The following is a 27,983-nucleotide window of genomic DNA, read 5'->3' as shown; positions in this document are numbered from 1 at the left end:
GTAGAGCCTTCAGAGTCACCCATTATGCAGCAGAAAAAAAAAATCGCAGAGATGGGCTGTGGTGATGAGAAACCCAATAAAAACCTCCAGATAATGGTTGAAAATTGGAGGGGAGACCTCTTTAAATATAGGAAGAGTTGTCTCAAAAAACCAGCAGCAACTGACAGAGAAATCCTTGGGATCGACTTTTTCAGGGTTTTGAAAAAAACCTTGATTTTGGTGAAATCGATGGAGGGTTGATTGCAGACAAAAAACCACCAGATAGAGCTGAAACTTGGATCGAGTGTGCTTTTAATAGGACTGAAGTACTCCTACAAAGACCAGCCTCAATGGGAACCTGAAACTCCTAGATCGATATTTGTCAGGGTTTTGAGAAAACCCTGAGTTGGTGAAAAGAAATCGATCTAGGAGGTCTTCGATTTTGTTGGAGATAGGAACTGATCCAAAGAAGTAAACACTGCCGCAGTTCTTGAGTCTTCAATGAGGTAGATTGGTCCCTTGGAAAGAAGTGGAAGCAATCCAAAAAAAACTGAAGAAGCAAATATCGCAGGCAGCAACTGGAGTCGGAACTTGTCCCTATCGATCAAAAACTCTTATCATAGGATGAGGTAAAGGAGGGCAGCAACTGGATCTGTCGATCACCTCATCAGTGCTGCCCTAGTGGGAGAATGATGGAGAGAGAAGATCAAAACAGAAGAGAAGGGTGCGAAGAAGAGATCGAGAGTGAAAGGGAGAAGGGGGAAATCGAGAATGGAAAAAAAACTCCCTAATTCAAACCTGCTCTGATGCTATGTTAAGAGATTAGAATTAGGAAAAGTTAATGCTTGGATGTCTAAGACTGACCCCAAGCTCTATATTTATAATAATCCACAACATTACATGGACAGAATTACCCTTACATACTAGAATGAATAATGAAGAGCAATAAAGAGGTAAAATGACCAGAATACCCCCACGGTATTCTAGTGTACATAATTCAACATCCCCCATCACCCATCTTCTTTCCAAAATCAACTCAAAACTGTAAGGGATGGGATTCTTCTTCCTCTTCTTCAACCTCTGCTGCTGCAAGTCTCCTTTTAATTTTTAATTTTGTTTTTTTTTCTTCTTCTCCAGAAATACAACATCAATCTGTGCTCTAGGAATCAACTGGGAGGGGCTGCAATTTGTTATAATCAAGTCAATTAACCCAATCAATTTGTTACAACATAAGGCAATTAATCCATTCCCAAGAGAGAAACCCTTGACAAAACCGTAACTGGCCTGCAACTTTTTTCTTTTTAATCTGCCAGATGCAGGCTCGGGAGTGGGTGCTAGGACAGGGACAAGGTGGTGGCTTGGGGTTGTGAGAGGAGGGGGGGGGGGGGAGCGTGTGTTAGGGACGGGCTGGTGGTTTGGGGTCGCAGGTGCAGGAGCGATACTGGCCGGGGTTTGTGCTGATTCACACCCATTGGGCAGCTTGACGGCACTGTACGATCTGTATTGCCACGCATCTCTGCTATTGGAAAGCAAACAAGTCAATCAATGGAGCTTTGATGTGATATATCTTGATTGTTCTCTCTGTAAATAAAAAGACTGAAATCTCGAGAATCCAAACCAAAAGGATCAAAGACTCAAAATGGTTGACTGAAAGGTGATGTCAAGGATTCCTTTAAAGTCTAAATTCGTAAAAAGAGTGGGATTTATGGTCCTTAAAAAAGGATTAACAGTGGGATGGTGGTGGTGCCAGGTAGGTGGGTGGGCTGCCAGACAGGGTGGGGGTGGAGGGAATGGGGTAGGGTGAGGCGGGGTGGGTAAGAAGAAGAAGAAGAAGGAGGGGCTTTTCTAAAACAAAAGAAAATTTCTATTTTACCCCTCAATTTTGGGTCTTATGAGCATGTGGTCATCAAACTTAACTGCAAAAATGAAGTAAAAATGTTTTGGCCATAATACATAATAGACTCTTGAGTCTATTATGGTTTTGTGTTTTTTCAATTTATTCAAAATAAAAACAAGCTCCATAAATGATACCACATGCATGTAAAAATGAATAAGTGTCAGAAAAACAAAAATAAAAATGATACCAAAAAAACCCTAAGTATCAAGGGGCCCAATTCTTGAAATAACTTATATATATTGCTCCTACCATTTTTCTAGAAGTTTATTACTAGATCGGAATTTTTTCTCTATACTGCTTTCTTCTTTTTCAACTTGAGAAGTTGCATCAGTTGCTCCCCCTCTCACTCTTTTTCTTTCTTCTAATATGGTAGCACATTGTGAGTATTAAGTGAAAGAGGCTCCTACTCAGTACCGACAATTAACATATCTATGGGAAATCAATCTGTTACAGGATGCAATTAAAACAGCTTTATTGCTTGGAGCAGTTGATCGTGAGATTGGAGGAATAGCCATATCTGGAAAGCGAGGAACAGCCAAAACCATAATGGCACGTGGGTTACATTCTATTCTTCCGCCAATTGAAGTAGTTGTAGGTTCAATATCAAATGCTGATCCAGCCTGCCCTGAAGAGTATGTTTCATACTGTTTTAACTTTTTTTCCACTGTAAAACTTTTATTGATATCCGCGATATTTTTTTTTTAATCATAAAAAATAAATTTCTTTTAATAATTTCGAAAAGCTTTACAAATATACATCAGGCTCTACACAAAAATAGAAAAAGAAAAGCATTGAGTGTATTTTGCTGAACTTAATTCAAAATGTTACAATTGCATGATTTCATGGCAACTAACTCCTTCAAACTCCTTCTATGCACCTCTGGATCTGCCAGGAATCTGATTCATTGGTATTTTCTAGTGCTAGAAGGTGTCTAGTTTGTTTTGGGGGGTGGGAAGTTGATAAGTTTTTTTTTTTTGGTGGGGGGGGGGGGGAGATTACTAGTTGATACCTTTCTCTGGATAGAGTGTAAAATCATAGTTAATAAATTTGGGCGTGGGCGATAAACAGCAAATGACATGTTTACATATGATTCTGTATGGTTCAGTAAAAAATATGTTCACAAAATTGCATTAAAAAGTTAAAAAAAATAAGAAATTTCAAAATGGAAAAACCCATGAAAAATAAAGCCTAGATATATTTTATTACGTGCATGCTGTAAAAAATCCCCTTACTAAGTGTGTACATGAACAATGACAGGAAAAGGACGTTATAGAGGGTGTTAGTTTAGAAATTGTTTTGCCAAGTAACAAAGTTGAAGTCATTGATGAGACGTTTCTGTACGACAAAGTAACAAAGAGATCTCTGAATGGGGGATAAAAGATTTGGAGTTACTGTAATTTCTTTTTGTAATGCCTGCTAACATCGCTATTTAGGTTCTTCCCTTTTTGATTTATAGTTCTGATTATTTAATCTTGTAGGTGGGAAGATGGACTAGTCAACCAAGTACAATATGATGCTGCCGGTAATGTTAAGACCGAGATTGTCCGGACTCCTTTTGTTCAGGTGCTATTCATGAACATGGCTTTATCTGTTGAAGCTCCTTTTTTTCCCCCTTCCTGGGTGACTTTTAAGTGTCATAGTTCTTGTACTGTAGATTCCACTTGGTGTCACAGAAGATAGGGTGATTGGATCTGTTGATGTTGAGGAGTCTGTCAAGACTGGAACAACAGTTTTCCAGCCAGGACTTCTTGCTGAAGCTCATCGAGGTGTCTTATATGTAGACGAGATAAACCTTCTGGATGAAGGGATCAGCAATTTGCTTCTTAATGTTTTGACTGAGGGAGTTAATACTGTGGAAAGAGAAGGAATCAGCTTTCGCCATCCATGTAAACCACTTCTTATTGCAACTTATAACCCAGAGGAAGGTTCTGTACGTGAACACTTACTTGATCGCATTGCAATCAATTTGAGGTAAAGAGTACCATCTAATTCCATCTTGCTACCCCCCCTCCCCCCGTCTTTTTTCTCTCTTATTTGGATTTTCAACAAAATATTAATAATGGAAAAGGATAATGGTAGGAGTAAAACAACACCCTATCCCTCAAATCTGAGTAGAATGTAATGAAGAGAAGAGGGCTGAAGCTTACACGCAACTGTAGCAATAGTATTACAAAAGAGGGTGTTGCCATAACAAAAAAGAACCATCTTGTAGAATGCAGTTGCAAGATTGCTTAATTATGGCTTCCTAGGTTCCCTTTTTCACAAAGTCCAATGAATCATATTTAATTCAGAGAACGTTAGAATCTAACTTGTTTGACAAGCTTTAAGGGTGCAAAGATGAATTGATTAGACCCCAAAGATTATGTAAGAAGTTCACAAATGTTTGTTTGGTCATATTCTGATTACTAAAGGCATACTTGTTTTGCAGTGCAGATCTTCCAATGAGTTTTGATGACCGTGTTGCAGCTGTTGGCATTGCAACACAGTTTCAGGAACAGGGCAATGAAGTCCTTAAAATGGTTCAAGAAGAAACAGATTTGGCAAAGACTCAGGTAATTTTTGCCATAAGTTGGTTGTGTGTGTTGTCAGTTATCTTTTGAATGCCTTGGATTTGATAACATCCTGAAGGCTTAAATTAAATAGTAGGCCTCCATTTTTCCCTACTCATTTTCAATCTAGTGGATACCCTAAAAGTCAGGCAGTGCATTAAACAGAGAGCCACACTCCCAAGATTGAGATTCAAAATTGTAGTAATGCCTTTTCAAATATACTAGTAGCATATAATTATATGAGATATGAATGATATGCCTGTTTGAGAATACCTGTCTGTAACATAACAATGCAGGTAAAAGACAATAACCTGACCTATGATTCTTGTTTGAAACAGTTAACTGAAAAGAGAATGTGTATCCTATTACTCATGTCATAAATGTCCTAATGCTTTCCGTGAAGTTGGTGAAATGATGTTAGGCATGCTCTATTTTGCGTTGGCTTCAGAAATCCTAACCGTGCTAAATTTATAGTAGTTTGTTTGTAAAGATACTTTGGAACTGTTGAGATGTGTTACCCGATATTATAAGGGTATTTTTGGTTTTTTATTTATGCTTTATTTATGTACTTTGAACAAGGGTAGGATTGCAATTTGGGCTGTGACACTGTTTACGTGAACAGTGTCATGAACAGTGTTTCCCTTTGTAATCTCTTTTATTATTATTATTATAAATAGAGAGCTTGACTGATCTCATTGATCATTCAAGCCATTCGCGAAATTTCTGTTTTGTTAACATGGTATCAGAGCCAAATACACTCTGATCTAGGTTTTCAAAACCCACCTCCCTCTGATTTTTTTCTCCTTCCCTCCATCGAGCTTCTTCCCTTCTTCTTTCTTCCTTTCTTTTGGTTCTTCTTCTCCCATTAGGGCAGCACTACTGAGGTGATCGTAATGATCTAGCTACTGCCCCAATATACCTCCTTTTTTATGCCTCTTTTTTGGATCAAGTGGAGCTGAAGCACTGTTTGCGATTTGAAGATTCCTATTTTTTTTGAAGATCAGGCCTCTACATCTGTTTCGGCTGCATCTTCTATTGTGGGATCTTTATTTGATATTGTTCTCACCATAGTTGTCACGCCCGCGATCCAAGTCTATGGCGATGTCGACTGTTTAATTTTTTATTTCATTTTTAATGTCATTTAGTATGCTATAATATATGTCCTATAACATCAAAATCAACATGAAAGTGACTACACTACTACTAGTATACTAGCCACTATGGTTTAATTCATGAAAGTGTAACTAATATCCATTAGTGTATAAAAGTATGAAAATTGAAAATATAGATTAACGCAAAATATCGACGATATGCCAACATATCGTGGAGGCGCCAACGCCATGCCGAAGCCATCACAATATTTACATCCACATATCGATATGCCACTTCTCATGGCGGCGCCATGGCGCGCTGACAACTATGTTCTCGACACTTATCATCGATCTCTCTTCTGGGTTTTTTAGGCCCTGACATTAATCGATCTTGGGTTGGCACCTTCTTGCACTTCATTCGACATCATTCCCACCTACATATCGAGATCTTTTGCTCCAATATAGCCCTTTTCTATTGGGGGTCGATTCTAGAATTTTTGGATATTTTTTGGCTGTTTGTCGCTTCATCAAGATTGGTTACCTGCCGCAATGATGGTTCAGATTCTTCTTCGGCCTCTTCTCGCATTGATGGCCAGCCCCGGACTGATTTTCTTCCCCTTGTTGCCCCAATCAAACTTGATGGCTCTAACTACCTGGCTGTGTCGGTCTACCTATTTGACAGTAGCTGGCCGTGGCTTCACTGGCCATCTTCTCGGGACAACAACTAAACCAGTGGAAGAGGGTTCTCAACTCAACAAGTGGTTATCGAAGGATGCGATGGTGATGTCTTACTTGATCCATTCTATACAAGGGGATATCTCAGACAATTTTCTTCTATTGGACACTGCCCATACTATTTGGAATGATGCCAAAGAGACTTATGGTCGCACGGGGAATGATGCACAGGTCTATGAGATTAGAAAGAAGGCTAATGCCACTACCCAACAGTAGCTCTCTGTCTCCAAATACTATGCTGCCCTCAAAAACATGTGGCAACAATTGGATCATTACTCCGACTATCAACCCTCTACTGCTATTGATCTGGTTGCCTATCGCAAACATGTTGACAAAATAAGTGTCTATGATTTTTTGGTTGGACTAAATATGGAGTTTGATCCTATTCGGGTGCAAGTACTTGGGCAGTCCCCTTTTCCATCCCTAGAGCAGGCCTTTGCCTTGGTTCATAATGAGGAATCTCGTTGGGCTGCTATGCTGCAAGTTGCTTCCAGTACTTCTTCTCTTACCACTACTGATGGTGGTATTGCTGTCCCTAAAGGTCCTGTCAAATGTGAACATTGCAACAGGCTCTATCATACTAAGGCTCAATGCTGGAAGCTCCATGGGAAGCCTGCTGATTTTGAGGAAAAGAAAGCCCGTGGGAAGTTTAAGCCCAAGGCTCATATGGCTAATTCTCCTACTACTGCTGCTGCTGCCCCTTCACCTGACATTGGGCTTACTCAGGATGAGCTCCTAGCTTTCCGTCGCATGCTACAAGCCTCTTCCGCTGCCTCCACTACGGCATCTACACCTGCTGCCCCTCCTGGTTCTAATTTTGCCTCGTACTCCAACAAGAGTCTCGTGTGCATCGTCTCGTATCCGATCTTTGGATTATAGATTCCGGTGCCACCGACCACATGACCGGCTCCTCCCATGTATTTCATCTTTATTCTCCATCTTCCGCAAAGGCAAGTGTTCGAGTAGCTAATGGTTCCCTTTCTCCTATTAATGGGAAGGGTTCCATACTCTGCTCACCTATCCTTTCATTAAAATCTGTTTTGCATGTTCCGTCCTTTTCTACCAACCTTCTCTCTATTAGTAGTCTAACTAGAGATCTGAACTGCAAACTGACTTTTTTCCCTTCTTATTGTGTCATACAGGATCTGGAGACAGGGCGCACGATTGGGGGTGGTAAGATGCAGGGTGGTCTCTACTTACTTGACCCGGGTGGTCAGCCTTCTACTTTGCATTCGGCTTCCTCTATAGCTCATCATTTACAGTCCACCTTGTCCCCTGACCTTCATCTATGGCACTGCCAACTTGGTCATCCATCCCTTAGTACTTTGTCTCTTTTGTTTCCGAGCTTGATTAAGCATTGTAATAGGAATGAGTTTTTATGTGAGGCTTGTGTTTTGGCCAAACAGACTCGCTTCCAGCTTATTCTTCATTAAATAAAAGAAGTGAGTTTCCTTTTGCTTTGGTTCATTCTCGATGTGTGGGGCCCGCCTGTTGTACTTCCCTTTCTCGGTCATCGATGGTTTGTCTCGTTTATTGATTGTTATACTCGTGCCACTGGGTGTACATGATGAGCCATAAAAGTGAGGTCTTCCGCTGTTTTCGCTTATTTCATCGTATGGTTCGACCCAATTCAATGCCACCTTACGCATTTTACGCAATGATAATGGCAGAGAGTACATGGAGGGTCGGCCCAACTTTATTTGGTTGACATGGTATTGTCCATCGGACCACCGTGTTGACACACCCCCGAATGGGGTTCTTGAAAGGAAAATAGACATCTCCTCGAGGTAGCTCGGGCCATTATGTTTGCACGGCAGTTCCTTCTCACTACTGGGGTGATGCCATTCTTACCGCTGCTTATCTCATCAATCGTGTGCCTACCCGTGTCCTTGATGGTCGTTCCCCCGTTGATCTCCTCCAGGGTTCCTCCTCCTTCGTGGTTCCCCCCAAAGTTTTTGGTTGTGTTTGCTATGTCCGCAATCATCATCCTCATGGGAAATTTGATCCACGGAGCATCCGGTGTATTTTTCTGTGCTATTCTGCGACCCAGAAAGGATACAAGTGTTACCATCCACCTTCTCGTCGTACTTTTGTCTCTATGGATATTGTCTTTCATGAGTCCTTGTCATATTATTCCCAGACACCTCTTCAGGGGGAGCAGGATTAGGGTTTTGAAGATCTGTCTACTATTCTTCCAGCTTGTATTCAGGGGGAGCCCTCTGTAACTTCAGCTCCTATAGTGGCTCCTATTCAAGGGGAGCGTAGACCAGTCAGTCAAATCCCTGTTGATACGGTATATACCCGGGAGCGCACAGGACAAGTTGAGACTACCACCACCACCATACCACCTCCACAATCGTCTGCACTTGATCCAGATCCAGACCCATGAGAAAGTTTGTAGGCTCAAAAGGGCACTCTATGGGTTGAAGCAATCTCCACGGGCATGGTTTGGTAGGTTTCGTAAAGCCATGGTCTCCTGTGGATACAAACAGGGTCATGCTGATCACACTCTATTCATCAAGCGAAAGGGAGAAAAGGTCTCTCTTCTCATAGTTTATGTTGATGACATAGTTGTGACTGGTAATGATACAGATGAAGTTTCTCACCTGAAGGCTTTCTTGGGACGGGAATTTGACATAAAAGATCTAGGACAGCTAAGATATTTTCTTGGGATTGAAGTTGCCTGTTCTCCAAAAGGCATCTTTCTCTCCCAGAGAAAGTATGTTCTAGATTTACTATCAGAGACTGGTTTGCTTGGTTGTCATCCTTGTGACACTCCCTTGGAAGTTACTACCTGTCTGCAAGAGAAGGATGGTAAACCTGTTGATAAGGGCAGATATCAACGATTGGTGGGCAAGCTGATTTATCTCTCCCACATTAGACCAGATATTGCCATTGCTGTGAGTCTTGTGAGCCAGTTCATGCATGATCCTTATTCCACTCACATGGCTGCTGTTCTTCGTATTCTCCATTACTTGAAGTCAGCTCCAGGAAAGGGGATCCTTTTGTCTCCTCATAACCATCTTCGCATTGAGGCTTACACGATGCCGATCGGGGTGGTAACCCCGACAGAAATCTACCTCCGGTTATTGTACTTTTGTTGGAGGAAATCTAGTCACATGGCGGAGTAAAAAGCAAAATGTTGTGGCAAGATCTAGTGCTGAAGCTGAATTTCGTGCTATGGCCCAGGGCATATGTGAGTTACTGTGGCTTCAGAGTTTACTCCTTGATATCTGTGGTTCTGTTCATCTTCCAATGATGTTGTACTGTGACAACAAAGCAGCAATTAGCATTGTCCACAATCCAGTGTAGTATGACCGTACCAAACATGTGGAGATTGACAGACACTTCATCAAGGAGAAGTTAGAGAGTGGGCAGATTTGTATTCCTTTTGTGAAGTCTAGAGATCAACTGGCTGATGTCTTCACCAAAGGGTTGAGTGGGAAGTTGTTTTATCCTAGTCTAGTCAAGTTGGGCATGTGTGATATCTATGCCTCAACTTGAGGGGGAGTGTTGAGATGTGTTACCCGATATTATAAGGGTATTTTTGGTTTTTTATTTATGCTTTATTTATGTACTTTTGAATAAGGGTAGCATTGTAATTTGGGCTCTGACACTGTTCACGTGAACAGTATTGTGAATAGTATCGTGAACAGTGTTTCCCTTTGTAATCTCTTTTATTATTATTATTATAAATAGAGAGCTTGACTGATCTCATTGATCATTCAAGCCATTCACGAAATTCCTGTTTTGTTAACAGGAACATAAAGGAAATCTCCTTCTATCTCGTTTTCTTAGAGAAGAATGGGTGAGAAAATTTCTTTCCCACCTGATTTTGAGAACATCTTCATCAAATTATGATACAACTCACCAACTCTTATACCAGTGGCTTTGACCTAATTGCTTAAATCTGATTTAAATTGGAGTTATGTTTCGGTCAAACCTTATTTGGTGCGCGCGAATAATCGCTCTAAATGAAAATATTTTTTTAGACATCAAAACAAGTGAATATTTTACCGCACATTTCGTTTTTAGTAATGTTTTACCATATTAAGATTTATGAAAATTTTAGATTTGAAAAAAACCCCAGCATTTAAAAGTTGAAAATTGCACCTACAATCGAAAATCCAGTTTTTGTTCTTGAATTGGGGGGTTGACTTTTTATCCTCTAGGAATTTGATTTTTTAACTATTTTTATTGGATTCAAATAGGGGGGTATTTGCTTATTTATGAATAATATCTTAAGTAAATGATATTAGGCATAAATAAGTGCTTGTCTTGTTTTCTGGCATAAGTGTATGTCTTGGTTTCTGACATAAATAAGTGTCTGTATACCAAGGTTTTCCACCACGATGACCGAGACCGCTGAGCCCGATCTTGGCCCAAGACCTTGACCAAGACAATGCATTCCTTTTATTTCGCCTAGCATCTCATCTTATCTCGGTTTTACAAAAAATCGAGATATTACTGAGATCTCGGTGAGTTCTTGTTCCATGTTAAAAGCATATACAATCGAGAAAGAGAAAGAGGCCGAGGAGTTGGGGAGGGATAGATGAAGGTGGAGGAGAAGGAGATAGAGATATGGATTTTGGAGGGGTCCCAAAGGATCCAAATACAACCATTTAGAGAATGGTCATAATTGGAGAGGAAGGACCAGGAGGGCGCAATTGAATAGGCAAAGCGTGAAGCATTCTCTTGAAGGACACAGATTTCGAGAAGAGCACAGAAAGAAGAATGGGAGGACTTGATAAGAGCCCTAATGTCAGCATGTTTAGCTAGGGAATTAAGATCCTTAACATTCAAGATAAGGCTAGAAGTCATGATGAACTAAAAGGAGGAGACTTTTGTTCCGTAGGCTATCAACGGGCGACAGGCTCGGGAGGGAGCCACAGGAAGGGGTAATGGTTACTTGGGAGCCAAGGCATTGGGGGCTCGGGAGAGCCTTTGTTGGATTGTATGGGCCAGAATACCATGGGGGGTAGTCTGGACTTTTTACGATGTTCTGTCTTATGTACAGCCATGTTGGCTATGTTAGGGACAATTTTGTCCATCTAACTTTGACTCCTTATTATAAATAAAGGCTTGGGGTCTGTCTAAGATCATTCAAGCATTATTCCTAAATCAGTTTTGTTAACATGCAATCAGAGTCAAAAATCTCTCTGATCTAGGCTTTCAAAACCCACCATCTTCCCATCGTTTTTTCCTTCCCTTCTCCTTCTCTCAATTTTTTTCTCCTCTTTCTGTTTGGTTCTCATCCCTCTCCAAGGGCAGCACTAATGAGGTGATCATATGATCTAGTTGCTGCCCTCCTCCTCACCTCTTTTCCTTTTTTTCCATGTCCTAAATCCTGCTTGATAGCTGCTAGACCTATCTCTGCAGTATTGGAGTTTTCCAGAATTTTTGAAGATCAGGCCCCTACCACTGTTGAAGGCTGATTTTCCATTATTGGAGTTTCATCTGCAACCTTGACCAGCATCTATCCAGTCTCTACCAGTTATTTGAAGACCCCTACTCCCAATCGATCTGCTTTTGGCAGGGTTTTCCAAAACCCTGACATCTATCGATTTTTGGGTTTAGGGCTGCTTGTTGCTGCTATATTTTTTGGAGGAGTTTCTACCACCAAGGGCATCATCTACAAGTTCCTGGCCAGCATGCATCCAGCTCTATTGCAGTTTTTTTTGGATCCAATTCCCAACATCGATCTCAACTTTCAGGGTTTTTTTCAAAACCCTGACAACATCGATATTTGGGATAGGGTTCTCCATTGCTGCTGATTTTTTTGGGGGTGTTTTCCCCATCCAAGAGGACCACTCGACCTTGCTTTCAGCCCTTATCTTGGAGTATTTGTTGGATTTCTCTTCTTAACAGCCCCTCTCTGCAATTTGGGTTTCTCTGCTGCCAACTATGGGTGACTCTGTTACTTCCACTTCTACTTCTGATCATGATGGCCTTGGCAAAACAATATTACACAGTATTCCTCCTAATCCCATCAAACTGGATGGCACAAACTACCTATTGTGGTCTTGGTCCTCCTTTGCCATTGCTGGCCGTGGCCTTACTGGCTATATTGATGGCACCAGTACTATGCCGGTTACACCTGGTCCTCCTCAAACTTGATGGCTTGCCAACAATGGGGTTCTCATGTCATACTTGATTGGTTCTATGACTTCTGGCATGGGTTTCTTCTCCTTAATATAGCTTCTCAGATTTGGTCGGCTTGCAAGGAGACATACGGGTAGCTTGGCAATGATGCTCAGGTTTATGAACTCAGAAAGAAGGTCCTTCATACTACTCAGGGAGACTTGTCGGTCTCTAAATACTATGTTACTCTACGCAGCCTCTGGCAACAGTTGGACCACTTTTCTGATTACCACCCTACTACAGCTGTTGGCATAGCTGCCTATAAGAAACATGTGGACAAAATCAGGGTCTATGACTACTTGGCCAGGTTGAATGTTGAGTATGACCAGATTCGTGTTCAAGCGTTGGGCCATTCTCCTTTTCCCACACTTGAATAGTCCTATGCTTTGGTCTCCTCTGAAGAAAACTGGCGGGCTCCTATGTTACACCCTCCTATTACTAACAGATCAGCCCTACAGACTGCTGTCCCGGCTCCAACTGCTCCTGTTGGAAATCTCTCTCTTGGTAGTTCTACTCCAGGCACTATTACTTGTGAGCATTGTCACAAACCTTACCACACCAAGGACAAATGTTGGAATCTTCATGGGAAACCAGCTGACTTTGAAGCTAAACAGGCTGCTAAGAAGAAGCCAAAAAACAAAGCAAACCACTCTGAATCTATTACTACGGCCCCGGCTGCAGACATTGGTCTATCCCAGGATGATCTACAAGCATTCCTACGTGTGCTAAGGACTTCCGCTGTTGCTGCCTCTACTACATCCGCTGCTACTACCAATTCCTCTGCTCCTTCAGGTTCAAACTTTGCCCGGTCAGGTATTCCATTTGGTTGTCATTTTGCTTTTGTAGCTTCCTGTCATTGGATTATAGATTCTGGAGCTATAGATCACATGACCGATTCCTTTAGCCTATTCCATCGATATTCTCCCGCTTTTGGGAAAGAAAAGGTTAAAGTGGTTGATGGTTCCCTTTCTTCTATATCTAGAAAAGGAATCATGAACTGCACTTCCTCCTTTCCTTTGTCTTCTGTTTTGCATATTCCTAATTTTACTACTAATCTTCTTTCCATTAGTAGTATTACTCATGATCTTAATTGCAAAGTAACTTGTTTTCCTTCCCATTGTGTTTTTTAGAATCTCGCATCTGGGAAGACGATTGGATTGGGTAAAGTGCACGGTGGACTATACCTGCTTGATGATGGCCGTCTCTCTCCACCAGCATTACCTTGTCCGCTACACTAGAACTCCTTAGTCTCTTCTAAACTTTACCAATGACACTCTAGATTAGGTCACCCTCCATTAGGAATTTTAGTGCATTTATTTCCTGCTTTGGTCACCAAATGTAGTAAGGATGATTTTTTTTTTGTGAGGCTTGTGTTTTGGCCAAATAGACACGTTCTACTTAATCTTTATCAAATAAAAGGAGTTCTTGTTTTTATTTGGTGCATTCTGATGTTTGGGGGCCTAGTCGTAAACCTTCTCTTTCTGGTCATCGTTGGTTTGTTTCCTTTATTGATTGTCATTCTAGAAAACACATGGGCCTATCTTATGCACACAAAAAGTCAGGTTTTTTCATGTTTTCAACATTTTCATAAAATGATCCAACCTCAGTTCCAGGCTACTCTCAAAATTTTGAGAAGTGAGAATGGAACCGAGTATAAGGAATCCCGATTTCAAAAATACTTTGTTGATAATGGGATTATTCACCAGACTAGTTGTGTTGATACCCCGTCCCAAAATGGTGTAGCTGAAAGGAAGAACCGCCATTTATTGGAAGTGGCCAAAGCATTGATGTTTGCTCAACATGTTCCATCCCAATAGTGGGGTGATGCTGTCCTAACTACATAATGTAGTCCTAGATAGGTAGGAGACCTACTAGGACCCAGATAACAGGATCAATAGCAAAAGGGGTTGCTGGTTCGAATGGACAGCACTAGGTTTTAGGTTAATTCTAGGGTTTAGGATGGGAATTTGGGAATGGGTCTTATATGGCTTTAATATGCAGGTCTAAGGTGCTTTTATGGCATATAAATAATAGGATTTGGGAAGGTTTTAAAATTCTGCAATTCTGGACAGAATTGAGTTGCAGGTTTTGAGGTTTAATGGAGTGGGTTTATGGGATTGAAACAAAAAATAAAGAGGATCAATTGGGGGAAAGGATTAGAGGATTAGAAGAAGAATTTTGGCGTCAAACTTACTGGAGATTCCACTGGCAGCAAGCTTCGACAGTTGTGAAGGATAAAGCCACCTTCGAATTTGAAGAAGATCCTCCCAGCCGTCACAGCGTAAGGAGTCAAACGGATTCCACCAGTCCCTTTCCACCTTGATAGAACCACAAGGATGCACACTCACAAGGAGCAAAACTCAACAGAGCAGGGCAGCAACAATGGCAGCAAACAAAAGCTTTTCATTAATCAAATTCGTATTCAAGGCTTTGCCCCCTTACAACCTTATATAAAAGACTCAAAAGTAGACTTCTACTCTAAAAAGGAAAGGCCTAACCCAATCCTTAACCTATTAGGTAACTTAAACTGACTAGGAAACTAAAATACTAAAAGAAATAGACTCAAAACATGGCTGGACTTATAGAGTCCTAATCCAGCCCAACTTACATCACATGACCACTTAACCAAGGCACATGACCACTTAACCAAGTCATATGATCACTTAAATTGAACCAATTTGAACTGGTTCAATTAAAAAAACATAAAAATAAACTAAGTATTGGGCTAATCCCGTATGCAACCTATATACTCATAGTTAGGCTCATTAAAGTGGCCTATTACATAGAAAACCGTTGGGATAAAAGGCCCAACATATATATATTCCAACCCTAGACTTATTTCTAAAGAAATAAGCCCATTTCGGTGATGAATCTGCATCAACTCTTCCCAACTTGAAAAAATCCGTCCTCGGATTTTGCAGTGATGAGGGGGAAACAACATATGAGTAGCAGCTTCAACTATTCCTAAACAAAATTCTGGTGATGCAGGAATATTAGGGGTGAAGTCTTCAAGGCGTGGAGCTTTCTCTTCGAAGAACCATGGTGGCATAACAAACTCTATGTGTTCGATCTTTGAATCGCCCGTGAATGCCCTATCCGTAGAGTCTTCAGTGTTAATAACCTTCTTAGACACCAGCTCCACCTCTTCATCTTCTACTGTATCAGCCTTATCTACATTGGTTTCTTCGACATAGACCACTTCAGTAGGATCTTCTACATGTTGCTTTTCCATCTTTGAAGCTATAGGAGTGGTCTCTTTCTTTTCATCACAATTCACTGCCACTTCAGATTAATTTTCAACTTCCTTTGGCAATGAAAATATGTATTCTCTATACCTGTCTGTGTCTTCTCTGTAACCTCTGAGTCTATCCCTGTGATCTCTGGCAGGGGTGACTCTTTGTTCTCCCAATCGTTGCAACCTATCTAGGATGGCTTCATTTGCAGCCCTTTGTTCAGCAGCAAATTTCTGGAACAATTCCAACATAGTAGCCATAGGATCTGCTGATGGATTTACTACTGGATTACCATGCTGATCCATGGCTCTGATACCACTTAATGTAATTCTAGATAGGGTAAAGTCCTACTAGAAGCCAATTAAACCAGGACCAATAACAAGGAACTAAGGGGTTGTTGGCTCTGCAGTTTCAGTAGGACAGAATTGCAGTTTTGGGTCAAATCTAGGGCTTAGGATAGGATAATGGAAGGGGGCTTAGGGGGTATGGCTAGGCAGGTTTATAGGACTCTAATAATGTAGGCATTATAGAGTTTTAAGTGTTTTGAAAATTCAGAAAGCTGGCGATGAAGTCGGGATCGACTAAGCGTTTTGGGGAAATTAATGAAGGATGAGGGGATTATGGTTTTGATGGACAAATATGGCTGAGCAGCAAGATCTAGAGTTTAATGGAATTCAAGCAAAAATAAAGGGGGATCAATTAGGGAAGGTAGTAGAGGAATTAGAAGAAGAATTTTGGCATCAAACTTACTGGAGATTCCACTGGCAGCAAGCTTCGACAGTTGTGAAGGATAAAGCCACCTTCGAATTTGAAGAAGATCCTCCCAGCCGTCACGGCGTAAGGAGTCAACCGGATTCCACCAGTCCCTTTCCAATTTGATAGAACCACAAGGATGCACACTCACAAGGAGCAACACTCAACAGAGCAGGGCAGCAACAATTGCAGCAAACAAAAGCTTTTCATTAATCAAATTCGTATTCAAGGCTTTGCCCCCTTACAACCTTATATAAAAGACTAAAAAATAGACTTCTACTCTAAAAATGAAAGGCCTAACCCAATCCTTAACCTATTAGGTAACTTAAACTGACTAGGAAACTAAAATACTAAAAGAAATTGACTCAAAACATGGCTGGGCTTATAGAGTCCTAATCCTGCCCAACTTACATCACATGACCACTTAACCAAGCCACTTGATCACTTAAATTGAACCAATTTGAACCGGTTCAATTAAAAAAATATAAAAATAAACTAAGTATTTGCTAATCCCGTATGCAACCTATATACTCCTAGTTAGGCTCATTAAAGTGGCCTATTACATAGAAAACCCTTGGGATCAAAGGCCCAACATATATATATCCCAACCCTAGACTTATTTCTAAAGAAATAAGCCCATTTCGGTGATGAATCTGCATCACTACAGCTTATCTCATTAATAGATTGCCTTCCCGGGCACTTGATTCCTGTAGTCCTGTGGATGTTTTACTTGGGAATTCTTCCTTTGTGATTCCACCCAAGGTGTTTGGCTGTGTCTGTTATGCTAGAGATACAAAATCTCATGGCAAACTTGAACCCCGTGGGTTAAGATGTATTTTTTTTGGTTATTCCCCAACCCAAAAAGGTTATAAGTGTTATCATCCTCCTTCCCGTCATACTATGGTTAGTATGGATGTCATTTTTAATGAAACCCTTTCCTATTATTCTTTACCACCTCTTCAGGGGGAGAGTTTGAGTTAAGATGTGGTTCCTTCTTTTGAGGTTCCCCTTCTTTTACCTCCTATGCCTGCTGTCCAGCCTCCTATGGCTACTACCCAGCCTCCTATGGCTGCTGTCCAGCCTTCTATGGCTGCTGCCCAGCCTCCAATGACTGCTGCCCCTTCACCCGAAGGGAATCCTTTACAGGAGAGACCATGGAAACAAATGGTGGTGATGTTCCTATTCAGGGGGAGTTGACACTAGTACAGAGAACCATTAGTAAATTTCAGAAGAGAATTGACGACTCTAACATTATCACCTATAAAAAGAGATGTTCCAGCAAAGGGCAGCTTCAATCCATTGTAGCACCAATACCTATCCAGCTGTCGACTCAGGATCCAAATTCTTCTTCTCCTGGTAAGCCTTCTTCCTCCGACCTACCTATTGCTCATTGCAATGGTACTAGGACTTGCACTCTGCATCCCATATCTCGTTTCGTTTCTTATAGTGTTCTTTCTCTTTCTTTTCGTGCATTTGTATCTTCTCCTTCTTTTGTTTCCATTCCTGAAAATTGGAGGAAGCATCTATAGATGGAAAATGGAAGGTAGCAATGTTGGAAGAAATGAGAGCATTGAAAAAAAATAATATGTGGGATCTTGTGGCTCTTCGTCTAGGAAAAAAGCCAGTGGAATGTAAATTGGTGTTTGTGGTCAAACAGAAGGCGGATGGAACAGTGGATCGATACAAAGCACGTTTGGTTGCAAAGGGCTTTACTCAGACAAAGGTCGTTATCAGTGTTTAGTGGGCAAGTTGATCTATCTCTCTCATACACGACCAGACATAGCCATTGCCGTGAGTTTGGTAAGCCAGTTTATGCATGATCCTTATTCCTCTCACATGGATCCAGTTCTTCGCATCTTGCGATACTTGAAGTTTGCTCCAGGAAAAGGGATACTTTTATCTCCTGGTGGTCATCTAAAAGTTGAAGCTTATACTGATGCCGATTGGGCTGGCTCTACTAACAGAAAATCCATTTCTGGCTATTGTTCATTTGTGGTTGGCAACCTTGTGACATGGCGTAGCAAGAAGCAGAATGTTGTGGCAAGGTCCAGTGCTGAAGCTAAATTCCATGCCATGGCACAAGGAATCTGTGAACTTTTGTGGCTTAGAGGATTGTTGCAGGATATTGGTGTTGCTGTCCATCTTCCCATGATGCTATATTGTGATAATAAAGCGACCATTAGCATCGCTCATAATCCTGTCCAGCATGATCGTACTAAGCATGTGGAGGTTGACCGACATTTTATCAAGGAGAAGCTCGAAGCTGGACTTATGTATGTTCCATCTGTGAAGTCTGCTGCTCAATTAGCCGTTGTGTTCACGAAGGGATTAAGTGGTAAAGTGTTTCATCCTATTTTAGTCAAGTTGGGCATGCATGACATATATGCATCAACTTGAGGGGGAGTGTTGGATTGTATGGGCCAGAATACCGTGGGGGGTATTCTGGAGTTTTTACTATGTTCTATCTTATGTACAGCCATGTCAACTATGTTAGGGACAATTTGTCCATGTAACTTTTACTCCTTATTATAAATAAAGGCTTGGGGTCTGTCTGAGATCATTCAAGCATTATTCCTAAATCAGTTTTGTTAACAGCCTTCAAGTGGAAGGGGAACGAAAGGGAGGGGGAGGGGGGTCTCACCAGGAAAGGGGCAAGGAAGGGGGTGGAAGTCCCATCCGACAAGGGAACATTGGACAATGGGGAGGGGAGGGGCTGGGTTAGAGAAGAAGGGTTGGAGGGTGACCGGTTCAGGGGTTGGTTAAGGGGGGATTGGTTTAAGGAAGGAGGGTTAAAGGGTGGTCAGTTCAGGGGAGGGTTAAGAGAAAACCAAGAAGAGGGATGGGCCAGGTTTGGGCTGGGAGAGGGGTGGGCTAGGGTTGGGTTAAAGTTAGGATGGGCTAGGTATGGGTTGGGGGAGGGATGGGCCTGTGTCGGGACAGGGTTAGGATGTTCAAGAGAAAAAGGGAGAAGAGGGTTAAGAGATGTCGTGACTGAGGTGGAGCATGGGGGGAGGGGGTAAGGGGTGGACCAAGGTTAAAGGGGGGAATGGGGTTAAGGTTAGAAGGGAAAGGTCGAGAAGAGGGGTAGGTAAGAGGGGGGAGGGAATGACGATAGGACGCCTCAGGATGGGGAAGTGAGCAGTTTAAATGGCCAGGGAAAGTGGAGCAGATTGGGGGGGGGGGGGAAAGAGAGTGTTCAGGTGTCGGGGAAAGGTGTAAGGGTTCAAGGCAAGAAATCGAGGAGAGAGGTTACCTTTGAGGGAGTGACTATGACAGTGCGATCGAGACTTGCTCTGACTACCAACTGCAGCAGGGACCTGCGAGACTAGAGGGGTCAGATGCCTTGTGACCGGCGGATAAAGAGGACCTCTGACAACTCTTGAGCTTGAGAGACCAGAAGATCGATGGCAGCAAGGAGCACCAGCAAAACCAGAACTATGGACTGGCGGATCTGTAGACGGAGGAACCACTGGATCGATTGTAGCACTAGAGACGACCTTGGCTTGGACTGACAGCAACGACTGCAACTGAGGCTGACACAGTGACTGCGTCTGCGATTGAGAAATCGACGAGACCAGAGGATGAGAAGCCAAAGTGCTAGAAGAAACTTTGGAGACCAATGGTCCAAGCAAACGAGGTAGCAGGGGTATAGCAGTGGAGTTGTTGAGGACCAAGCCCATCTTGGGAGCAGGGTAGGAGCGTTGAGGCCTGCCAGGTGGTGAGCCAGAGGCCTGTTGTTCCTGGAGACGGCGGTTGCGACAGCGATTCTTCAAACGGCCACTGCTAGGATCTTTGGATGAGGCGGAGGGGTTGGATAGAGAGCAGTACCGGGGATATGAGCCGAGGTAGAGGAGCTTAAATCCATGCGGCGATCGGTGGAGGTACGAGCTGAAGTTGACGAAGGGGCCACCAATGATGAGTGGAGAGGCGATAGGGGCAGGAACTGGAGCTGATGAAGGGCCCACTGTAGCAGGAGATTGTGAATCAGGTGGTGCCGCATCAGAGACATCTGGTTCATCTACCAGAGGCGAGGAGGCTAGGGGAGCCTTACCAGAGCATGTCTTGGATTCGTGACCAAAAATATTGCAGAAATACAATGTGGGGAAAACCAATCATTACGGATTGGTTGATCAAAACTGAACCCATGATCTTCCACGATGGTGATGGACGAGGGGGGGGGGGAGTCTGCTGGGACATCAACACAGATCTGGGCAAAAGTAAGTCTTCCAATTTTTTTTTTGTGCGAGCATAAGTGTAGAGGGGGAAACCAATAACCGAACCAATGATACTGAGGCAATATGTACTCCAGTAATAAAGAGGGAGACCAGGCAGAGAAACCTAAAGGGGGATAGAACTGAAATCAACCTTGTGGAGCTGCAGATATTGATCCCATTGACGAAGAAGATAGGCTTGGTACCAACGAGCCAGGGGGGCCCATCGAGAGCACGGGCTTTAGACTCATCAGAGAAGAACTTGAAACTAAACAGTCCATTTTCCAGAAGGTATGTTTCCATTGAACCTTGAGCTTTCCATTGCTTTGTTAGAGATGCTTTAACAATATTGAAAGAGGGTCTAGCTCCAAGGAAGTGTCCAACTAGACAGGACTTACATTTGGTGATTTGCGGAGATAGTAGATTCTGGGGGCCGAGAGCAAACTTAGAAGAGCCATCAAGAGAAGGTTTAACAAAGTGGAGGGGGAGTCCAGAACTCGATGAAGGAGAAGAAGAGAAAAGAGAGGACCAGGGACTGGAACCGGCGGGGGATGGGGAGTGATGGGAGGTCGGAGAGGATGGAGAGGGAGGGAGGGAGGGGAGGAAGGGGAGGGAGGGAACTCATATTACTTCCTATCTGAACTCAAACATTGTGCAACACAATATTTTTCTCATCTTCCAATTTATACATGAGAGTATGAGATAGCTGTGACCATGAGAGATGTTGGCAGTCTGTTGGTCACACCTATCTCATACTCTCATGTATAAATTGGCAGTTCTGAGGCCTGTCCTGAGTGCAGACAATGGTTAGTAGATGTCCTACACCCAAAAAGTGTACTTGATTGCATAATTGGTATTTGGTACTTTGATGTTTGAAATATGGAGTTGTGTGTTTTCTGTTTACCTGGAAACAGCCTCTCTGCGAAAGTTAGGGGTAAGGCTGCGTACATTATGATCTCCCCAGACGCTGCAGTGGCGGGAGCCTCGTGCACTGGGTACGCCCTTTTTTGTGTTTTCTGTTTACCCAACAGAAAAACTTTATAACCCAACTCTGAATATTTTACTTCGTTTTAGAATTGTAACTTTGAATTAGGTGAATATGTTAATTGAACTTGATTTTCTTGGAGATCCACAGCTACATGTAAATGTAACTATGTTCACTTCAAATAAGTAATATTGGCATTCAGCCATTCACAATAGGCTGTAGGTTGGCTTAATGGAGAAGTGCAGTGTCTTTTCGAATTTGTTATACTTTAATGTATAACACATTGATCTCTTCTTCCCCTTCTTTGGTGGCTCGTAAATGTTCATGATGAAAACTCAGTTGTCAGTTGGGTATTTAGTTCATAGTTTTCACATCTTTTGGTTGTATAACACATTGATCTCTTCTTCCCCTTCTTTGGTGGCTCGTAAATGTTCATGATGAAAACTCAGTTGGTCAGTTGGGTATTTAGTTCATAGTTTTCACATCTTTTGGTGGTGCAGATAATTTTGGCAAGGGAGTATTTGAAAGATGTCAGTATCAGCAGGGAGCAATTGAAATATCTCGTTATGGAAGCACTACGAGGTGGTTGCCAGGTTCATTTTTTGGAACTCTTCAATCATTTTCCTTATATACCTGCAGAAGTTGTTGACTATTCCCTTTTGCCTATAGACATGTGTTCGAATCATAACTTTAAACATTTAAATAATTTCTAGGAGGTTTTGTTAATTACCTGCTTCATTTATTCTGTATAAAGTATAAACTCTTTTATCTCTTATTTCTTATTGTTGTGCAGTCAACCATTATTTTTAGTGTGCCATTTACATTCTTCACTGTACAAAATCTTGAACTTAGCCAATCAGTATTGCAAGAACAAGATTTTTATAGGGAATAGAGTCATGAAGTGACCATCAAAAATACAAACGAGAGTATACCAAGATGATATAATCTTGATGAGGAAAAGTTGGTTGCAGTGGTTTTTCATGTGCATGGAAGACAGACTAATGCTACCACTGAGGAGTAACATGTTGCAAATCGGAGGTGCTAAAGGATAAGTGGAAGGCTGAAAATGATTTCGGTTTAAGTGATGAGAAATGATACAAATGCTCATGAGTCAAAAGTAGATGATCCCTTTAGTAGAGTGGAATGGTGGAGCTGGATTTTTATATGGCTTAGGCTCCATCTGGTTGGATGAAAAATGTCTTAAATTAATATAAAGTTTAAACAAAAGCAAAATAAAAACTTTCTAAAATGGAACTGCAATAATTGTGTAACCAACTCAAAAACAAACTAAAAATAGCCACTAAACTTTATCTACTAAGTATTGAAACGGGGATATTTTTCTCGAACTGAAATTCGATAATGTTAGTATTCTCTGTTTATGCTATTAATCTTTTCTTATTAAAATATTTAATTTTACAATTCTTTGCATCCACCAGAACTAGCCATTGGGAGTTGATTCATTTTATTTTTCACACCAAGATGGTTTTTTGATTTGTCACCTTCGAAGAAAGTTAAAATGGTGAGAAGAATTTTTTTACAAATTTTACTAGAATAATAATTTAACTTAGGAAAACAATTTGTGCTAAAGGTTTCCGGTTATAATATCTGGCTTCTTCTACAAGTCTACTAGACCTTTATTGTGATTCACAGGGACACAGAGCTGAACTTTATGCTGCCCGTGTTGCGAAATGCTTAGCTGCTGTAGAGGGACGGGAAAAAGTCAATGTGGATGATCTCAAGAAAGCTGTTAAGTATTTTCTGAAAAGTGATATGCCTTGTCTTGTTTGAAGAATTATTGTATTGAACAAACCTACTGTCATATTCATCGATGATGTATGTTAGCTGATGAAAATTCTTGATGCATTTTGCAAGTTCTATTTTTTTCCCTGAAGATATTGTGGTTGTCCTAGTATAGTTTCCTGCCTGAATGAAAAATATAGCAAAATTTGACTGATTGGAGGTGGCTGTTCTTGCAAGTTTCCTGTTACTAATGATTGAAGTGGAGCAGTTCTCTTACAATTACTTTTTTCCATATTATTTCGTTGCCGCTTCTTGGTCTTCTCTTTTATGCTCTATTCTTAATTTCTTTTGGTGGGAAAGTGCCAAACCTGGTTACACCACCATTTCTATTCTGATGGCCTGTTTGTTGCAGGTTGAGTTGGTAATTCTTCCTCGCTCGATCATAAATGAGAAACCACAGGAACAGCAAAATCAGCCACCTCCACCCCCACCACCCCCTCCACAAAGTCAAGATTCTGCAGAGGATCAGAATGAGGAAGATCAAGAGGAGGTTACTTTAGTTTCTGAAGTCTAAATCCCTCGGGGTCATTGATAGAATTATTTGATTCTTTCCTTGCTTCTTGCTTAATGTCATAGAAGCTTATCTTTGTAATCAGGAGGACAATGATCAAGAGAATGAACAACAAGAGGAACAAATACCTGAGGAGTTCATCATTGATGCTGAAGGTGGTTTGGTAGATGAAAAGCTTTTATTCTTTGCACAGCAAGCACAGAGGCGCCGAGGAAAAGCTGGACGGGCCAAGAACGTTATATTTTCAGAGGATAGGGGCCGGTATATTAAGCCTATGCTTCCAAAGGTTTTTTTTCCTACTGGAATCAATTATGCAGAACAGCTGAATTTTTTGTCCTCTTGACTTGTAGCCCATTGTCAATTTTGTACGGCCAAAATACTATATGAGAGTGCAGTTTGTCCTAAGATGAAACTTATTTAGACATTTAGCTTCATGAAAACTTCTACCGTCTGAAAGTGGTAGATATATTAGAGTGCGTATATTTGTATATTTGATTAGCTCTTTTTCTTGTGGAATTTACACAACTGATTTTGCAACACCTCACCCCCCAACAAAAAAAAAATAGGGCCCTGTAAAGAGACTTGCTGTTGATGCAACCCTTCGAGCAGCTGCACCATACCAAAAGTTGCGTAGGGAGAAGGACATTCAGAAGAATAGGAAAGTATATGTGGAGAAAACTGATATGAGAGCTAAACGAATGGCACGGAAAGCAGGAGCCTTGGTAATAATCCTTTATAATTTCAGTTATTAGCCAGTTTAGTTTGAAGCTGACATAATCTAGTATAAAGGCTCCCTTTAGAGTTTTACCATTTATGGGAGTGTTGAATTCTATGGTTTACAAACTCATATCAAAGCCTAAATGGCTAAACACTTGTTGTGAGCAGCAGTGTCACACTTGGCTGCGATTGGAGTATTATCTTGAGATGAGAAAACACAGTTAAGGCACTCTGAATGCCATAATTGTACCTAAATAAGAAATGAAAAGCTTTTAACTCTAGATCTCATTGTTCATATGAAAACATAGGATGAAATATTAATTCATATTTCTGGCATTACTGGAAGTGTTTTCTTAGAGAAACTACCTTTAGTCTATTTCTGTGCAACTCTGCATAGTGTGACTGGTAGTTGTCTGAATATGTGGATCATGACAGGTAATATTTGTAGTTGATGCTAGTGGGAGCATGGCATTGAACCGAATGCAAAATGCAAAAGGTGCAGCACTTAAGTTACTTGCAGAGAGTTATACAAGCAGAGACCAGGTGAGATTAGATTAACTTTCCAGATTTGCCTGATCATGTCCTTCTAAATTATTTATATTTAACTTACTTTGTGTAAGAATAGAAAAATAGAATCTTTTGCATCAAGTCTGCTCATCCAAGTAAAGAGAATATATAACTGATATTTTGAGGTTTCAGTGTGATGGGATTATGAAAATCAGTTGTTATTGCTTATAAGTCATCTTTTACTGTCAAACCAAATAGAATACTTTATCGCTGCTTGAGAGCACGTAATATGCACTCAGTATTGACAAATATCCAAAGAAAATTTTTACAGTAACATTCTTAACAATACTTTGATGGAAAATAAATCCTTCTGTATATAATCAGTAACATTCTTAACAATACTTTGATGGAAAATAAATCCTTCTGTTTATAATGCAATATTTCCTTCTTCCCCCCCCTCCCTTTTCCTTTTTCATTCTTTCTTGCTCTATATGTGAGGTTCCTTTTTATATCAACCCAACTATAGTTCCAACTCTTTGGGTTTGATAAAATTATATTTGGATGATGACCACAAAAAACATCCATTCACAAGAACCACCACCAAAAGGAATTATGCCATTCAGAATGAGGCTATTGTTGTCGCAGAATGCTAGTAATCTTCTTCCCTAAACCTCATCCGTCCCTGCAAACATCTTCGTTTTGTCTCTTACTTTCTAGTGGTCAGCCAGTCTCTTTCAGTTTCTACTTAGTACTATATTGTTTGAACTCTAGTAATCTTTCATTATGTTAGTTGGTCACCAATTCATGTTAGTTTCGACCAGCTTGTACAGCCTCCCAGGTCTGTAGAGAATAGTGATTGTATGTGTTACAATATCATGACTAAGAAACCAGTCCATAAACAATCAAGGAAGAGAACAAGAAGAAGAAAAATAAGAGAGAAAAAAAGAAGAGAGGGGAGAAAACTGAGAAGTCACGCTAGAGAGAATGTCTAGCCGAGACCCACATCCAACAATATATATTAACTAAAGTGAGCAATTACAAGGACAGAAACTAAACTAAAACAGTACAGAACTATCCCTAAGTAATTACATAATACCAACTACCAAGAACACCCCTAGCTGGAGCATAGTTATATCTACAAATGATCAAAAACATGTGTTCATCGAAGAACACCGCTCTAATACCACTTGTTAGCGGTGGCAAAGTGAAATCATACGAATACCGTTACAAAAAATTGTAGAGACAAGATCTCGATGAATACATGTAATAACAAAATTGATACTATGAAGAAGATTACCTAGAACGCACTAATGATGCGTTCCTCAAAAGGATTTGTTGCACGTATGCACGATCGCCGTCTACAGATTCCATTCAAGCCCAATAATTCCTTTGTTCTCTTTTCTCTTGAGGAAGAATAAGACCTTCTCTCCCTACCTCTCAAGTTTGAACAAAGTGAATGATGTGTGTGCAACTAAATTTAGGGTCAATGTTTCGCTTAAACAAAATGATGTAGAGGAGATATCAGATGAGTATTTGAGCCGGTTGGACCAACAACTAGGGATGTAAATGGATAACCGAAATCCGAAATCCGAATCCAAATCCGTTTAGGGACATCCGTATTCGTTTAGAGATATCCGGAAAATAATCTGAATACTCCGATTAAAATTCGTCCAAAAAAAATCCGAATACTTAATAATAAAAAATTAAATAAATAATGATTTTGAGGGTTTTTGAAGATTCAACAAGTTCTAGAATATGATGAAAAGAGAATCATGATCTGAGAGATGGATTGAGAGTGAATTGTATCCGCTAGGGGGAGGAAGGTCCGGGTTACACAAGGCAAAGATGTAAACGAATGGTCGAAAATCCGAATCCGAATCCGTTTAGAGGTATCCGTATTCGGCCAGGGAATATCTGGCTCCGATCACATCCGATCCAAATCCGATCCGTTTACATCCCTACCAGTAACCACCCGGAGTGGTCGGAAGTATTAGGTGAATGGGGCAAATGATATATCAAATCGAAGATCTCGAGGAGCTCTTCAGGAGTTAGCACTAATGTATGCGTTTTTCAGCCATTTGGGTGTGTTTCGAAGGCGAAAAAGCCTGCCGAATTTTTTAAATTTGAATTTTGGCTCAATTTTTGAATTTTGAATTTTAGCACAGTTTTTTGAATTTTGAATTGTATTTGACCTATTATATAAGGTCTTGGAGTTTGTAATTTTCAGCTTGAAATCTATTGAAAATTGACATTTTCGTCCTTATCTTCTACCTTGTGGATTCGAGGATCATGCTAGAACGATATCTAGTCCACCTATCTTCTACTACGTCATAGAAAAACCCTAATTTGAAGATTCCAAATACACTGACAAGATTGAACCACATGGTGTGATACTAAAGGGTAACAATTAAGATGTCCTTAATTGCACAAAAGGACGATCCTGCTAATGGTGTAACCTGAAAACCCTATATGGTAGATATTTTTCATTACACTTTACCCCAGCATTGCCAACTTCCACCATGCACGCTCATGAGTCACGAGTATGGAATTAAATAATCAGCTAATAAAGCAAGCGCATTGTACAATAAACCGCAAGTATCGGGACCAATGATTAATTAAAATATTTGAAACTCCTTTCAAATAATAATATTAAACTAATATTATCGAGGCCTCCGATTCCGACCAATCACATTTCGACAACTCACACACTTGGATGTTCACCCTTTCAGGGTGTGGAAACCTTATCGAGGACTACCCTCACTCAGAGAATGCACGCATCATCGGCACGACCTCCGTCAAGGTCCACACCAATGTCATCATAATAATCAGGGCTCTCTTCCTCGTAATGAGCCTCTATGCCACAGCGGCATCCAC

General features: G+C 41.0%; 1 protein-coding gene across 3 annotated transcripts in view; it reads left to right on the top strand.

Moving 5' to 3' along the window:
* Nucleotides 1-27,983, top strand: part of LOC122642510 (magnesium-chelatase subunit ChlD, chloroplastic) — a 46,776-nt gene that overhangs the window by 9,553 nt on the left and 9,240 nt on the right. The window contains exons 2-11 of one of the 3 annotated variants that reach the window (XM_043836012.1): nt 2,330-2,508; nt 3,355-3,439; nt 3,531-3,847; nt 4,305-4,428; nt 22,075-22,167; nt 23,225-23,320; nt 23,727-23,864; nt 23,974-24,171; nt 24,452-24,607; nt 25,038-25,145. In XM_043836012.1, coding sequence (XP_043691947.1) covers nt 2,330-2,508; nt 3,355-3,439; nt 3,531-3,847; nt 4,305-4,428; nt 22,075-22,167; nt 23,225-23,320; nt 23,727-23,864; nt 23,974-24,171; nt 24,452-24,607; nt 25,038-25,145 — 1,494 coding nt within the window. Of the gene's footprint in view, nt 1-2,329; nt 2,509-3,354; nt 3,440-3,530; nt 3,848-4,304; nt 4,429-22,074; nt 22,168-23,224; nt 23,321-23,726; nt 23,883-23,970; nt 24,172-24,451; nt 24,608-25,037; nt 25,146-27,983 lie in introns of all 3 variants that reach the window. The other 2 variants (XM_043836011.1, XM_043836010.1) reach the window with 2 other exon arrangements.

The sequence above is a fragment of the Telopea speciosissima genome, chromosome 10 (genome assembly GCF_018873765.1).
Source record: "Telopea speciosissima isolate NSW1024214 ecotype Mountain lineage chromosome 10, Tspe_v1, whole genome shotgun sequence".
NCBI classification, from domain to species: Eukaryota; Viridiplantae; Streptophyta; class Magnoliopsida; order Proteales; family Proteaceae; genus Telopea; species Telopea speciosissima.
This window is presented reverse-complemented; position numbering and strand designations above follow the sequence as displayed.